Source organism: Lactuca sativa, chromosome 2 (assembly GCF_002870075.4).
Source record: "Lactuca sativa cultivar Salinas chromosome 2, Lsat_Salinas_v11, whole genome shotgun sequence".
NCBI classification, from domain to species: Eukaryota; Viridiplantae; Streptophyta; class Magnoliopsida; order Asterales; family Asteraceae; genus Lactuca; species Lactuca sativa.
The window spans coordinates 54,874,348-54,891,123 of NC_056624.2; the positions used below are offsets into that span (position 1 = coordinate 54,874,348).

Sequence of the window (16,776 nt, forward strand, 5' to 3'; positions counted from 1 at the left end):
TTTTTTTTCTATGTATATAATCATTTTTTTACATTTGAGAAGAATCTGTGTTGTAATTCATGCTTCTACATAATGCCCACCAAATGCTCGATCTAATTTCAATGTTCTTTTTAAAGTGTATTCAAGCATTGTGCAATCTTGTGTTTTTAATTCTTGATTCTTCAATATGAGTTTTGGATGATCTAGGGTTATTTCCAGGTATCCTTTAGGTGTGGACTTGGATTCTTGATTCTTTGGTTTTTAATTCTTTTGATTAGTTTTATATGATCAAGTCATATGTTAGGCGACTAGACCATTAACATCTTAGAGGAGTGTTGTATTCTAAACTTTAATATCGACATGATAAAAATTTGTATTTTCTGTTAAGTTATGATTGAGATGCAGTTGACACGAGATATTGCTGCTTGAGGTATTATGTTTTATAATTTATACTCTCTTTGAAATTTTTTTTCTTTATTATGTAGTTTATGATATTAAACTTTTGATTTTTTTAATTAACGTGAGACAGGGGATATAAAATGTATGGTTGGCAAAAATGGTTCTTTTGGATCCTTAGTTCAAGTATGAAAGCAAGAACACGATGCATAAAGCTTCATTTAGGAGATCTGCCACTTATTATTATTATTATTATTGTTATTATTATTATTATTATTATTATATGGTTTAGTAGATGATTCAATTGATGATTTAGAACATTTATATTTTCTTGACAGCATTTTAATCATGTTTTTCCAATATTAAAATTTTAGTTTTTGACAGCATTCTAAAACAGTTTTTGATAGCTTTGTAATCATGTTTCGACAACATTTTAAACCAATTTTGACAGCATTTTAAGCATTTTTTTTATGTTCAGAATTTTAAACCAGTTTTTGACAACATTTTAAATAGATTTTACATCTTAAACCAATTCTCAAAGCATTTTAAACCTTGACAACGATTAACATGAGCCAATGACAATTCTTATCTATGGTTGGTTTGTTTCTCAAAGATCCGATTTTTGCACACGATCAATTGTATGTTGTCTTATCTAGAGTTACGAGTAGAGAAATATTAAAATTGTTAGTTTTAAATAAGGATGATAGACTCACAATTAAACTTTTAATGTTGTGTATAAAGAAATTTTTAGAAATTTGTAAATACTTTATAGAATTTTATTTCTTTTAACATCTTTTATTATTGTTTGTAATAATAGTTTATTTTTAATTTTCATTTGTAATTTGTTATATTTTTTCATATATTTTTATTTGAACAACTTAATTTCTGATTTTCCTTATACCAAATTTAATTTACTTCATTTATTGTGGTTGTTTTATTTTATTAGCAATTTATCATTTTATTATACAATATCATTACTTTTTTCATTAATTCACAAATATAAATTGTGTCATATATATTGAAAAAATAATTTCGCATATTTATATGAATCAATGATTATAATTTTACATAAATAAAAATTAATAAATATATTAATTATTAATTTATTTAATTTAACAAGACTTATTCCTATAAAAATTTTATTATTTTTGTAACCATGGTTCCCACGGGTTATATATATATATATATATATATATATATATATATATATATATATATATATATATATATATATATATATATATATATATATATATATATATATATATAAAGTGATTGTGTTTTTCTTTACATATATCCCATATAGATATGTACAAGCACATGTAAAAAAATTAACATATAATAAAGTTTTTTACAAATAGATATATTTTTTATATGTAAAACGTATATTGACATTAGTTTAACTTTAGGTAATTAAAAATACTCTTTTCAATATAAAAACGTGTTTATAACATAAAATTGCTTCAATTAAAAAGAGTATAATATTATAAAAGTCCTAAAATTTTAATGCATAATTGAAAAAAGTCCGGATATTATTTTTATTATTGTTGTGGCCACAGCTTTCTCGCAGAATTATCACTCTAGCCCACTTAACGAGTTTCATGGTTAAGTTGGTTAACTTTTTTTGCAAAATCAGTCCTAAAAAGTTCAAATTTAGCCCCTGAGGTTTGAAAAAAATTACACCACATGGTTTTTTAACTTTATTTTTTGTTTTTTGTATACTTTATTTATTTTCGGTTTTTTTTTATAAATATATGTACATTTTTTATTTTCCTTTTATATATATACTTTATTTATTTTTATTTTTGAACTTTGTTTTTCAAACAAAATATGATAAAATTTATTAAAACGATTCTCAAAGAGAACGTATTTTTATTAAATAATAAAACCTCAGGATGTAATGTTCCGATACAGACCAAAAGCATAAATAGTATAAAATAGACCTTACAACAATTATTTCTAACTACCAATCTATATTCCAAAATCTCTCGTCAAATCCACCAACTTATACTCTTGTGCCATTACCTATAATGCAAAGAAAACTGAGTGAGTCAGACTTGGGAGCCTGGTGAGCATATAGGGTTTTCAACCCACAATAAATAATTAATTTAATTTCATCAACCAATAATAACCCAATTACCCATTCCCGTTATTCTCACTTTAGGTCCCTAAGACAACTAACATAAGGGACCTAGTCTAAGAATATTTCATCGGGGCGACAACACATGCTTCGGGGGTTCCTCAGCAATATAAGTCAAATAAGGTAACCATGAGGGAGATGGAATACATCGAATTAATACCCAAGTTCATTAACACCTACAGGTTATGAGCCTGCTAGCGTTCCACTGGACTGTCTAGAAAAGTCCGTGGTCGTCATCTAAATTCCGCTAGATGACTGGATTACAATGACATCAATGCCTCTCGTCCTTTTATCATAAGACAACTATCTACCAATGTTCTACCCAACATTTTATTAGATAAAATATACATTTTTAGACATAGTTTAAAACCTGTATAGTATGTTCATTCAAAACACATTCCAGATAAAAGATGAGGCACATAAACATAACACATATTTCATAGAGAATAAATCATATCTATGAGATTAGAAGATAACATTGATACACTCACATAACACATATACTTAGTATGTTAAATCGATACTTGTATAAAATCGTGCATTTGAAAGAGATTAGGTACCCCCTTCAAATCAAGACCAATATATAAACACATAACACGTATTTCATAGTAAATACTTAATATTTATGTGTTAGAAAAAAGTAACTACACACTCACTTGATCAGAAGATGATCGGACAATACTACGACTTGTAAAAGTAGTATTATTCGGTAGATCTGGAAGATCTTCACAAAAATCTGCTTCTCGCGGGCAGAGCTTCGGCTCGGGAATCGCACTTCTCGGGATCTTCGGGGCCTTAGGAATTTCTTCGGGGCTCGGGAATGATATCGGGGCTTCGGGATAATTCTTTCGCGAAAAACGATGCAAAAACGCAAGAGAAAGAAGAGAAATGAGCAAATGAATCGGATGCACTCGACTCCCTTTTATAGGGTCTGGAACTTCAAATTACGCTGGGCGTAATCTTAGGTTATGCTGGGCGTAACCTGGATAAGCCCGGTGACTCCCCCCCTTGGATAATATCGAAAATTTATAATTAAATTTAATATCAAAAATATTTAATAAACTTCAAAAATTCATATCTTCCTCATACGAACTTCGTTTTTGACGTTCTTTATATCCACGCGTAGGTGAGACTACGCTCTACAACGTTCGTTTAGACTCTGTCGGCTAATTTTGACTTTATTTTTATTATATTATTTTAGTAGGCCGGGACAGGAAAACTCCGTTATAAATTCATAACTTCTTCATCTGACGTCCATTTTTGCCTATCCTTTTATCGTTTCACTACAATTAACGAGATCTTCGATTCTCGTTTAGATTGTTTCGGCTAAAAACCGCTCGATCTCAAATCGAGTATTCGGGTTGCATACCGCTAAGTCGAAACTTAGAAAAATCATAACTTCCTCATACAAAGTCAGATTTGGACGTTCTTTTTATGCACGCTCAGGGTTTAACATTTTCTACGACTTTCATTTAGATTGCTAAGGCTAAATATCGCTCTAACGTAAATTCACTTTTTACGTTGCGCTGTGTCGTGTCGGTTCTGTCGCGAAACTTCGACATGTCATAACTTCTTCGTTATAACTCGGATTTCGGGGTTCTTTATATGTACGGAATCCTTGTAACATATACTACAACTTAGTTAAGATTATTCATTCTAAATAATCTTCTATCAAAAAGTCATTTTTGATGCTTATCTTTTCTAAATTGACTAGCCCTGATCTACAGGCGTTACATACAGACCCTCTAATATTAAAAAATATGATGTATTTCAGTTGTATTTTTGGGCGATGGGTGTATAACTTGATAATAAATACTAATTTATTTTTTTGTGTCAAAAATATATTTAAATAATCACAATCTACTTTCATAATAATACTTCTTATTATAAACATGTTATGTATATATACATTGGATTGAAAAACTGGATAACTATAAAATAGAGATCTAGAATTCTAATGTTAATTTAGTTATTTTTTACCTTATACTTGCAAGTTTTTAATGTATATGGATTTGGTCTCGGTAATGGTTGCTCGACACCAAAGCTGTTAAATGACCTCAACCTTAAGGTAGACATGAAAAGTAATATTAAACGCAGATATTTGTGACATTCTTAGTTAAATTTCATTTCAGCTGGGTAAACTATTAACAAGAGATTCTTTGTAATTATTAAAGACATGGAGGTTAGTTTTTCAAGTGGTGAGTTTTCGAACTGTTTTTGGAAAAAAAAATTGACATTTTATAGCATCCTACATTTTGAGCAGTTTTTCCAATGTATTTTGACGGATGTTTTTCTTTTTACTATTTTATGACTTTTATAACATCATACTTTCCTTTGTAGTAGAAATGTATTATAATCCAATCCCTTTTGATGAATCCATTTTTTATAGTCACAAAAGATGTTACCCCACTCCCAACTAATATCATGTGAAAGAGTGGTAGAAAAGGATTGAGATTGTGATGTGGGTAGATATACGTGTTTCCAAAGGATTATTGGCTAATTGCATGGATTTATGTTAGATCAAGTGTTTTTTAGGATGATTAAATGATAGTTTGGATGGTTTGTGTTATTATTATTATTATTATTATTATTTACAAGAATAGTGGCATGGTTGTGGTCATTCTGTTTGTAATCACCAAAGCAATGCAAATTCTCTAAAATAGATTACATAATACAATACAAGCTAGCGGGCGATGAGGAATTATGATTACCGAAAGTTAATTGCATGTTTAACAATTTGTTGGACCAAATTGCCCCTTATTTGTCTTCATTTGGTTGTCATAAACTGACTAATAACAATATGCATGTGCTTTGTGTTTATTGAAAGATAACATGTTTCTTATTGTAACTAATTGTTGGAAGAGACTATTCACTACCACTGCTTTACGCGAGTACACAACTAGTTAATATGAATCTATGTTTAAAGAATATCAAAAAATATGAATTTTGATATATTTGTTAAATTATTACGATAAAAAATAGAAGTTAACTTTTCAAAAACAAAGAAATGAAGTTTGTTTTTTAGGAAAAACAAAATCTAATTTTTCTATATTAATATGAATCTCTATAGAGGAATAAAATCATAAACAATGGTATTTTTGTTTTTTATTTTCGATAAAAAAAAAGCCTTAAAAAAAGTTAACGAAAAAAATAAAATAAGTTTTTTTATAATCATGATAAAAGTGTTCATTATAAAAGTGTATCACTCTTCATTTTACGGTTGATCTATTTAAATTTCAAGGTTTTTAGATTGGTTAATTAGTTTCGTGATTAATAATGGTTGTTTATTGTATTTGTCCCTAAATATGTGTAAATACATAAAAAAGAATCAACATATAAATAACGTTTTTTTTTTTTAAATAAATATAATTTTTACATCTAAAACATATTTTCACATTTAACTTTAGGTAATTAAAAATACGTTTTTCAATACAAAGCGCATTCATTACATAAAATGGTTTTAAATGCATAAATTCAATACATCAAATAGTATGTAAAAATACATATGATAAGCACAAATACATATTTATTTATAAAATCACTTCAATCTTTTTACTCGCTCTTGCCAATTGTTGCATCATGCGCTTCTTTTGCCTTCTCAGTCGCAAAATCTTTTGCTGCGATGGCCTTCTCGACAGTGAAATCCTTTGCAGCCACTGCAGTTTCAACAGCGGAATTTTGCCCTTCTTTTGCCTTCTCAGTCGTAAAATCTTTTGAAGCAACGGCCTTCTCAGCAATAAAATCTTTTGTTTCTGTGGCCTTCTGAGCAGTTGCATCACTGCTTTCTTTTGTTTTCTCAGCAGCCAAGTCCTGGGCTTCCTTCGCTTTGTGGTTAGCAACGTCAGCGGTTTCTCTTGCAACCTGTGTAGTGTAGTCCTTGAACTCTCCAGCTTTCAACGTTGTTGTATCCTTGGCTTCTTTTGCTTTTTCAGCGATGGACTCCACCGGCGCCTTCTCGGTGGTTTCCTGACTTTTTCCGGTAACAGCGTCTTTGGCACCGCCGAAAGTGTCAGTAACCGCTTTAAATATGTTTCCCATGACTCCAGGGTTCTTGTCATCCTGTGGTGAAGCCATTGTATGTGAAGATCAATGTATTGCACTCTACACTTCGAATGAATATCAAAAGGAACTCGATTGGAAGATAGAATCTGTGAGTTGTGAATGGAAGAGAAGGAAATATTATATAGGGTGGTTAATAGATGAAAATCCTTGATTTTCTAAAGGTGAGACGTTAGTGGTTGGCGGTGTTCATGGCATGTGTGAGAGGGTGTATGTGTATGTCGACGGAAGATATGAAGCCTGGAATTGGACACGTAGTTCAATATCTTTGTTGTCGACAACAATTACGTCGATAATGAATGATAATTTAAACTTTCATGAGATAACTTTTCATTTGGGTCCTTCCTTATTTTATTTTAATAATTATTATTCATGTTTTAGATCAATACATAAGATAACTTTTCAGTCGACATGTATTACATGAATACGTGGGAAAATCTTTATTGGGCCCTCTTGTTTTTTTTTTATCAATAGATAAATAGTTATGGTAGCAAATTTGCCCAATGCGGTTTGTAAAAATAAATGGTTAAAGTCTAAAAAAAAAAAAAAATCAATTTTTATCATTTTTTGGTGGATTTTATATATGCTACATTTGGAATGACTATTACATCTTTTAACTTTTATATTTTTAATATTTATTTTAAGATTTTATTAACTAAAAAACAATTGATCCTTAAGAATCATGGCAGATCACTACGTCCGATCCAAAAATAATCGAACGGCCAAGATTATATTTATTAAGGATATACAGTCTCAGCCCATTAAACAACATTAACAGCAGCCCAATACATCAGCCCATGAGCAATCTGAAGATCCGATCCAAGGAGCTGATATAACACGTTTATAACTCACCTGTATTTCAAATGTATAGTCAATTAGATTCTATATTTGTGCCTACATAATAGCTCTATTCCAGTTGTATAATCTGTTGTAAATAGCCTATATAAGAGATATTCATCAATGAACAAATCAATTAATCGCTTGCCTACTCACGTACTCAACTACCAATCACCCTATGAAAAACTTCACAATGCAGCCCCAACTTATACCAAACTTAAACCATTTGGATGTCTATGCTATCCATGGCTGCGACCTTACTCACCCTCTAAACTACACCCACGATCAACACAATGCATTTTCCTTGGTTATTCTACATCTAAGTCAGCCTACAAATGGATAGGATCCTACAACCCACAAACTATATCACTCAAGACATGTTGAGTTCATTGAGCATACTTATCCCTGTCACGCTGATTCAAAAAATAACTTTACCCACAACTGATTCCCTTTGCTCACCATCACATACAGCTCCAGTCATCTTTACCCCTGCCTTTGCTATCTCACCACCACTCTTCCCGCCATCAGCAACTAGAACGCTTCCAGATATTGAACGCCATCAGCAACTAGAACGCTTCCAGATATTGAACCAGCAGTTGCATCTCCTCAGATAATTCCAAACACTGCCCCGACCCAACAACCCTCATCATCACCCATACACACACCACCTCAGTCTCCTACACAGCAACCAACGACCTCCTCATCAAATATTGATTCACCTATTGTATCTGCCACACCTTATCCACAACGAAACCGAAAACGGAACTCAAAATACTTCAACAACAACCTAATAAATACTACCACCCTACATCCAATACCTACAACCCTTGAACCTACTACCCATAATCAAGCTTCTAAAGACCCCAAATGGAGATCTGCAATGGACTCTTAGTTTAATGCACTCATTCAAAACAATACTTGGGAACTAGTTCCTGCTTCCAATCACACACCCATAGGCTGCAAATGGGTTCCTTACAACAATATGGCAAGGACTATTTTGATACTTTCAGCCCGGTCACTAAACCTGTTACTATATGCACTGTGTTATCCATTGCTCTTTCCAACAATTGGCCATTAAGACAATTAGATGTTAACAATGCGTTTCTTCATGGAACACTTCATGAAGAAGTATTAATGACACAACCACCTGGCTACACTGATCCCCAATACCCTACTCATATTTGCAAACTCAAGAAATCTATCTATGGCTTAAAACAAGCCCCACGGGCTTGGTACATCGAACTTACTACCTTCTTAATTCGGTTTGGGTTCAAAAAATCATTAGATGATGCGTCACTATTCATTTATCAAAATAAATCAATCCCTTGTTACTTCATGGTCTATGTAGATGATATAGTACTCACCGGTAACCATTCCCACTTTCTCGATCACTTTATCACTTCTCTAAGTGCAAAGTTTTCTCTAAAAGATCTTGGTGCATTACATCACTTCCTTGGTGTCGAAGTTATTCCTACACCAACTGACTTGTTTCTCTCTCAACACCGACATATACAAGACATCCTTACTCAGTTTCACATGGAAGGTGCAAAAGAAGTCTCCACTCCTCTTAGTGCTACTGAACCTTTATCCATCACCGATCAGTCCCCCACCGTAGATGCTACCCCGTATCGTAAACTTGTAGGTTCTCTTCAATATCTTGCATTTACACGTCCTGACATCTCCTTTGCTATCAATAAACTTTCCCAGTTCATGCATAATCCCCGTCAAACTCATTGGCAAGCACTTAAGCGTCTTCTACGTTATCTTAAAGGCACCATTCACCATGGTCTTGTTCTTAATCGAAACTCGTCTCTCACTCTCTCGGTATTTTCTGAGTTTGAATGGGGAGGTGTTCACAATGCAGGTAGATCAATAACTGCTTACTTACTTTATTTGGGTACTACCATTGTTTCATGGAAATCAACAAAACAAAAATCTGTTTCTCGCTCATCAACGGAGGCCAAGTACAAAGCTCTTGCCAATGCCACTGCTGAACTCATATGGTTAAAGAATTTACTACAAGAATTGGGCATCACGCCTACAACTAATCCTACATTATTTTGTGACAACACTGGTGCTACTTATTTGTGTACAAACCCTGCTTATCACTCCATAATGAAACACATTGCTTTGGATTACCATTTTGTTAGGGAACAAATCTCTTCTGGTCTTCTCAAGGTTTTTCATGTCAACTCTCAAGATCAACTCGCGGATATGTTAACTAAGCCACTCTCTCGTGCTCCCTTTTTACGAAACAGATCCAAGATTGGAGTCTCCAATGGATCCTCCATCTTGCGGGGGCGTATTAAGGATATACAGTCTCAGCCCATTAAACAACATCAACAGCAGCCCAATACATCAGCCCATGAGCAATCTGAAGATCCGATCCAAGGAGCTGATATAACACGTTTATAACTCACCTGTATATTCAAATGTATAGTCAATTAGATTCTATATTTGTGCCTATAGAATAGCTCTATTCCAGTTGTATAATTTGTTGTAAATAGCCTATATAAGAGATATTCATCAATGAACAAATCAATTAATTTTGACAATACAATTATTTCTCTATAATATTCACGTGGAACACCATCAATAGCTGCGAAATGTCGCCGTAATTGGTGTCGCTTCTGTTACCAACAATGAGATTAAATCCTAACGGAAGGATCATTGTAACGACGTACGGTCGGGATCAACTTCCGTGTGACCCGAGAGGATCACTGGTGGAAGATCATTAGCGACGTCGTTTATAGCGACAACGGTAACCTTTAACGGTGATATTTTCTGATGTCGCCGCTAAACGCTACCTTCTTCACTATAGACGACATCACTAATGGGTTAATTATTGTTGTGCGTACAATTTGAGCAAGAGAAATTTAATAAACAGTCATCCGATTCCAAAATTAAACCCCACCGCAACATACACCTACAGAATTTGGTAGTTGAGGCTTTAGTTTTCATTCAAGATAAAAAATATTTATAAATAATTAAAAAAAAAGATAAATGTTAAAAAAAGGAACTGATAACTCCCTTAAAATCCTTTACTCCCCCTCAAGTGGAGCATGTAAGTTTTGAATGCCTAGCTTGTGAAGTAGAAACTTAAGACATTGTGATCCTAAAGCCTTTGTATAAAAATCAACTACTTGATGTGTGGTGTGTATGTGCATGGGATAAATCGCCTTTGACTGAACTCACTCACGGACAAAGTAACAATCCATTTCAATGTGTTTGGTTATTTCGTGAAAAATTAGGTTGTTGGCTATGTGTCTAGCAACTTGATTATCACAAAATAATGGTGTAGGTCCAACCGTAGATGCTTCTAATTCTTTCAATAGCTATCACAACCATAAAGTTTCCCTAATAGAACATACGGAAGAATGTGATACCAACAGGTTTCTTTTTAGTTTTCCAAGAAATTGGTGCACTTCCAAGTAGAAGAAAATACTCAGTGCGTAAACGTCTAGTAGAAGAACACCCAAGCCAGTCTGCATCACAGTAAGTAGCAAGATTCATCCCACTTACTTTTTGGAAAAATGAAACCTTGACTTGGTGTAACTTTCAAGTAACGTAAAATCTGACGTGTTGCATCCATGTGACTTTTTCTAGGGTCAGAGACAAATTGACTTAAAATGTTGATTGAGTATGCTATGTATGGCCTGCTGGCTTATCGGTAAAGAAGTATCCTTACGAGACGCCTATATTGACTCACATCAGCCTAAGGACTGTCCTTGGTTTGATCAATTTTCATATTTTCTTCCATTAGGAATCATTTTCCACGATGTGTGACACTTATGTCCACATTGTGTGGTCGATTCAATTTTCCGTTCTTAATTTTTCAATTTCAAGATTCCACACAGTGTAGACGTTGTTCATACATTTTATTTCCAACATTGTTTGAAAACGGTTTGAGATTTCAGTTTTTTCAGCATATTACCTTTACAAAATAATTTCTAAATATTTACGTATCGACAATCAAAAAGTTACAATATCGCCACTAATACCTCATGGTAGCCTTTTCCTTTTTATCTCTTCTCCTTAGTTTTAATTATACATAAAATGAGAGCATTGTATGAATTAAGTGTGGGGTATATGATCGAAAATTTTGGAATTGCATGCAAGATGGATTTCGGTTAAAATTAAAATTTTACTTTTAGTATTGTTGCTTTTAATTTGTGTTTATCAGTATTATAGAGTATAATTTGAAATGAGTCCTTAAGTTTTATTTAGCTTATATATTTTAGTATATCTATGACTTTCAATGTTTCAGTGAAATTATTAGTAAAAAATATGTACTTTTGTAATTTGAAGGATACAATATATTATGCATTGTTTGCTGAAATAAACCTCTTGAAATTTTATTTTAATCATTAAATTATTAGATTGAGTTGTTAGCCAATATATTTGAATTTTGACTTCTAAGATATGTTGGATAAGGTGTTTTAGTCGATAACTGCAACATCAAAAAATTTACAACCAATTTTAACTTTTAAAAACCAACCCATATTCATTAAGTTATTACAAAAAGGTTTTCAGTTCATTTATTATCAGAGTATCCCAGAAACATCAATATAAAACTGAGGAGCGGTATGATCACGCCTTCGCCTTGCTACGATCTCCTGAAGTACCTGAAACAATACACTGGAACTGTAACCCCGAAAGCTTAGTGAGTTACCCCCAAAATACCAACCACAATACCATACACATATCATATCATATCATAAACAGAACAGTCATGCATATCGAATCTACAGTGTGACTGGTCCACCTGCACCAGGCCTTCAGTCCACCCGGTCCATTCTCTCTCCGAGTCTATAGTATGACTGGTCCACCCGCACCGGGCCTTCAGTCTGTCTGGTCTACTCTCCGAGCCTCAGCACATCTGGTACGCCCTCTTGGGGCTTTCAGCCTATCCGGACCGCTCGTCGGGCCTTCGGTCTAACCGGTCCGTCCTGGGTATATTGGCCTACAGCACAAAGCGGGACCCGCCTCAACCCAACCCCAGTCTAACAACCATGTGCACATAAACATATAATTATATAGCAATTCACAACTAATCAAGCGATCTAGCAGATCACATAACATAGCAACATCCTAACCAAGATACCGACCTAACCGGTCACTAACATAGCATCATCCTATATACTAGGATACCGACCTTAACCAGGTCTCTAACATATACTATCCTAACTACCAGGATACCGACCTTAACCAGGTCCCTAACATATAGCATCCTAACTACCAGGATGCAGACATAGCAAAGCAATAACATGACAAACAACTACCCGCATTTCCATCCGATAAAGGGTCGGCCTTGGTGCCTTAGACCCTGTCGATATAGTAAGGATAACCACCTTCAACTGCCGACTTGAAGAAATAAGATCACGCTGCTCCGACCACCAGCACGAACTCCACCACTGAACATTACCAATTAACCAAATCCAATAAACACCAATAATTACCAAAATACCCTTGGAAGTCAAACTGGTACCCTTGGTCCAAGTCAAAGTCCTCAGTCAAAGTCAACCTTCCTGGTTGACCCTACTCGCTGAGTCAACCTGTTAACTCGTCGAGTTCCTATACTCAGAAACTCCCATGCCACGACTCAACTCGCCGAGTCTCCCCAAGACTCATCGAGTCCAAAAAGCTCTAAGTCCCTTCCTGCTCAACTCACCGAATCATCCCTCAACTCACTGATTCACAGCTTAACTAGAAAAAGTTAGGGTTCCACGACCAGACTCGCCTAGTCCAAGAACAGACTCACCGAGTTGAAGGCAATCTTCAACAGACTTGCCGAGTTGTTCTTCCAACTCGTCGAGTCCAAACGTGACATCTTCATTCAGATGATTTCAGGCCATTTCATTGCTTCCAATACAAAGATCTGGACTCCTAGGGCCAGATTCACACGTAAAGTTTCCAACTTTGCGTGCATGCAAGGCTCAACAAGATCCAACCAAGCTAGAAGAAGGTTTTGGGACAAAGGCACTCTCAAACAAGCCCCATGGCTGATGCTTTAAGCTTTTATAGCTCACTATTAACCTAGATCTGAAGTTGCAACTTCAGATCTAACCTCTAAACCCGAAATGGATTCCAATCAAGCTAAAATTCCCAAAACAACAATCAAGAATGGATCTAGAAGGAGAAAAATCAAGGTAACAACTTGTTGCCTCAGAAATGTGCCCAAGAAAGAGTAGATTCCGGATCTACAATGATCTCCCGATGCTAGCCTCTTGATCTTCTAACTTTCTCCTCTTATATTCTTCTTCCAAGCACAAACTTTAACAATGGAGGCTCACACACACTAATTAGGGTTTCTGGAACTCAAATGGGCAGTAAAGAGGCTGAGGGTGGCTATAATGTTCTTTATATAGGGAATAACTTCCGGGATTAGGGTTTTCTCCCTTCAGCACCAACTCGTCGAGTCCATCTGCCGACTCGACGAGTTGGCCACTTAACCCGTGACAAAATCCCGCTCAGACTCGGAAAGTAAGAGGACCTACTCGTCGAGTCCCTGACTTAATTTACACTTTACTCCCTGTAACTCTTGCTTCTGACTTGGGATGTTACAATAACTATTTCTGGTATGTACTTGACCCGACCCGGCATGGTCTATTTGGGTTGCATGGCATCATGCATTTGGATAGACTAAATGAGTGAAATAACACTTGTGGTTTACTAATATATTATAAGCTCTAATATATTAATAGTATTATTTAATTAGTATTGTTCAAGAATTAATTTGGAATTAATTAAGTGATCAAAAGATGACTAATTAAATATATTGATTGATTATGTAAATCATCCATAACTTGTATAGTGGGCTAAAAGGCTCCATGGATTATCAAGTTGGGTTAAACCCATAGGATGCTCCATGGGAGTTACAAACCCATGGGTCATGGAAATGAAGAGTCATGACACATTAGGGTTTATATGGTGTAACCCTAGATGTGTCACACTATATAAGGAACATGTTATCTATCAAAATTGGCTACACACTAAGATCATAAGAGGGCTAGGCTGATTTTACAAGTGTGTGCATTCTCTTAAAATTCATTCCAAAAGCATTTGGTGTTGTGCGAAGCATTTTAGACAACACACTTGGGGTGCTAGGCTCACAAGGTTTTCAAGGAATCAAATCAACTACAAGGTATGTAATTATAGCCATCCTTTTAGGATACAAGCTCCCCATGTATGCTAGATAGGATTATGAACCTTGGAAATCATATTTTGCATGTATTTTAGACAAACATAGATCCAAGGTTTATTAGGGTTGCATGTACACTTAGAAAGTGTTAGAATGCTCAAAACCCATCAGTGGTATCAGAGCCTAGGCTTGTTTGTCAATACTTGATGCAAAATAGTGTTGAAAAATCATTTTTTTGCTGTCTGCTTGGGGGGATCGACGAGTCTGTTCGTGCACTCGACGAGTCCAAGTGTAAATGAAACCAACTCGGCGAGTCTGTTCATGCACTCGACGAGTTGGTCATGCAGAATGCATAAATTCGATTTGTGTTGTTGGAAATGGACTAGAAACATTACCCTAAACTGTTTTGGTGTTGTAAAAGTTGTTTTAGATGGTGTAATGGTTGTTCTAATCCATTTACAATGGCTAATATCAATTTTTCATGATTATATTTGTTCATGTGTTCTTGGAATGTTGATATGGATATTCATGTTATTATGAGTTTTTGATAGATCATAGGAATTACTTGCTTAAATGATTAATTCATGATCTTTACGTGTTTTAATGGACTCCATAACTTGTCCTCAAGTTATGGATAACCAAAAGTCCCCTTGTGTTAAAAGCCATTAAAAGAACACATAAGTTATAAAATGAAGAGTCTTCATTTTAATGACTCATAAGTTATGAATGTGAAAGTTATTGTAAAGTTACAAAACTTGCCCTCAAGTTTTGGAGCATGTAAAGTCACTTAATAAACTTTAGTTCCAACCCTTATAATTTTAAAAGTTAAAATTCAACCCTTATACTTTATAATATATGCCTCATTCACGAAGCCGGTCTATAAGGGGGTATAAGGTTGTTGCCTATAAAATGGCAGCTTCATGGGTGTCGACTCTCACCCACCGCTTCATTGATCGGTGGAGGGTCGTTAGCCAAACGGGTAGGACAAGGACTTATAAATTCTAACTAAAAGTATGATGAATATTATAAAGTAACTAAATGTTTTGTTAAATTCCCAATCTTAGTTACTTTAGGAAAAATGTGAATAAGGTGCTAATCCATGGAATTACACTTTACACTTTGTTTAAGTCGTTGGTGGAGCGTGTGTGGTTAACCGGCACACTAACTTGGACTTAACAAGGTAGGTAAAGGGTGACTTAAGGTTTATCATAGTATCGGTGGAGCGTGTGTGGTTAACCAACACATCGATTGAGTGATAAATATTAAGGGTACCAAGTGATTTGCATGGTTACTTCACACCTCGTTTTGTAATCCTCGGATCCTAGTCACAAAACTTGGAAGGCACACTCGAGATTGAAACATGCCTTTGAAAAGTTCATTAAATCTCAAAAGAATCTCATAATTTCTAAGAACCAATTAAAAAAACCTGATATTTATATTTCGTTTTTCATGGTGGAAATTGGTGAATCGTCATTCACCTACCTTTCAAATATGTTATGGCCTGGATTACGACATACCTCTTCTAAGTTATAATATATTGTGATTGGATCCTAGCCTTAATATTACATTTGGGTGTTTTATTAAGGACTCTTCTAATATCTAAACTAATCTTGTTCTCTTCTTTTCAGATGTCTTCCAACAACACTGCTTCTGGCTCAAACCCTACCGGCTCTTTTTCCCTCACGAACCTATGTGGGAGGGTCATCTTTGATGGTTCCAACTTTATGGATTGGATCCGGAACATCAGGATGGTGACACGTTACGAGGAAAAGGAATATGTCCTCAATAAGGAGCTTAAGGAGATCGATGAGACCACTGCTACTCCATAGGAGATCGCTGACTTCCAGACTCATGAAATAGATGCCACCAAAGTGGCATGCATCATGATGGCCACTATGATAGCAGAACTCCAAAAGTCCTATGAGGACTTCTACCCTTGTGAATTGCTCCACGATATGATGGAAAGATACCATCAGAGTGCTCGTCAAGAGCGGTATGAAATAATCTGCTCCATGATAACAACCAGGATGAAGGACGGAGACTCTGTCATGAGCCACATGTAGAAAATGCAAAGGTATGTGGATCGTCTGCTGAAGCTTAATGTGAACTTCCCTGAGGAGCTTGCAATAGATATCATTTTGCACTCCTTACCCTCGTGCTATGATCAATTCCACATGAAATACCACATGAATAAGGAAGAAGTCACACTCATCAAACTTCAAGG

The 16,776-nt window shown here is 34.8% G+C and overlaps 1 protein-coding gene across 1 annotated transcript; it reads right to left on the reverse strand.

Annotated features, from left to right (window-relative positions):
- Positions 1-5,970: 5,970 nt before the first annotated feature.
- Positions 5,971-6,687, reverse strand: LOC111907185 (late embryogenesis abundant protein At3g53040). Its single transcript, XM_023902984.3, has one exon. The coding sequence runs from the start codon at positions 6,587-6,589 to the stop codon at positions 6,068-6,070; it is 522 nt and encodes a 173-aa protein (XP_023758752.1). The 5' UTR covers positions 6,590-6,687; the 3' UTR covers positions 5,971-6,067.
- Positions 6,688-16,776: the final 10,089 nt, after the last annotated feature.

What these genes read in the sequence shown, in the direction of transcription:
- LOC111907185 (XM_023902984.3), bottom strand. Translation starts at nt 6,589, where the DNA reads ATGGCTTCACCACAGGATGACAAGAACCCTGGAGTCATGGGAAACATA.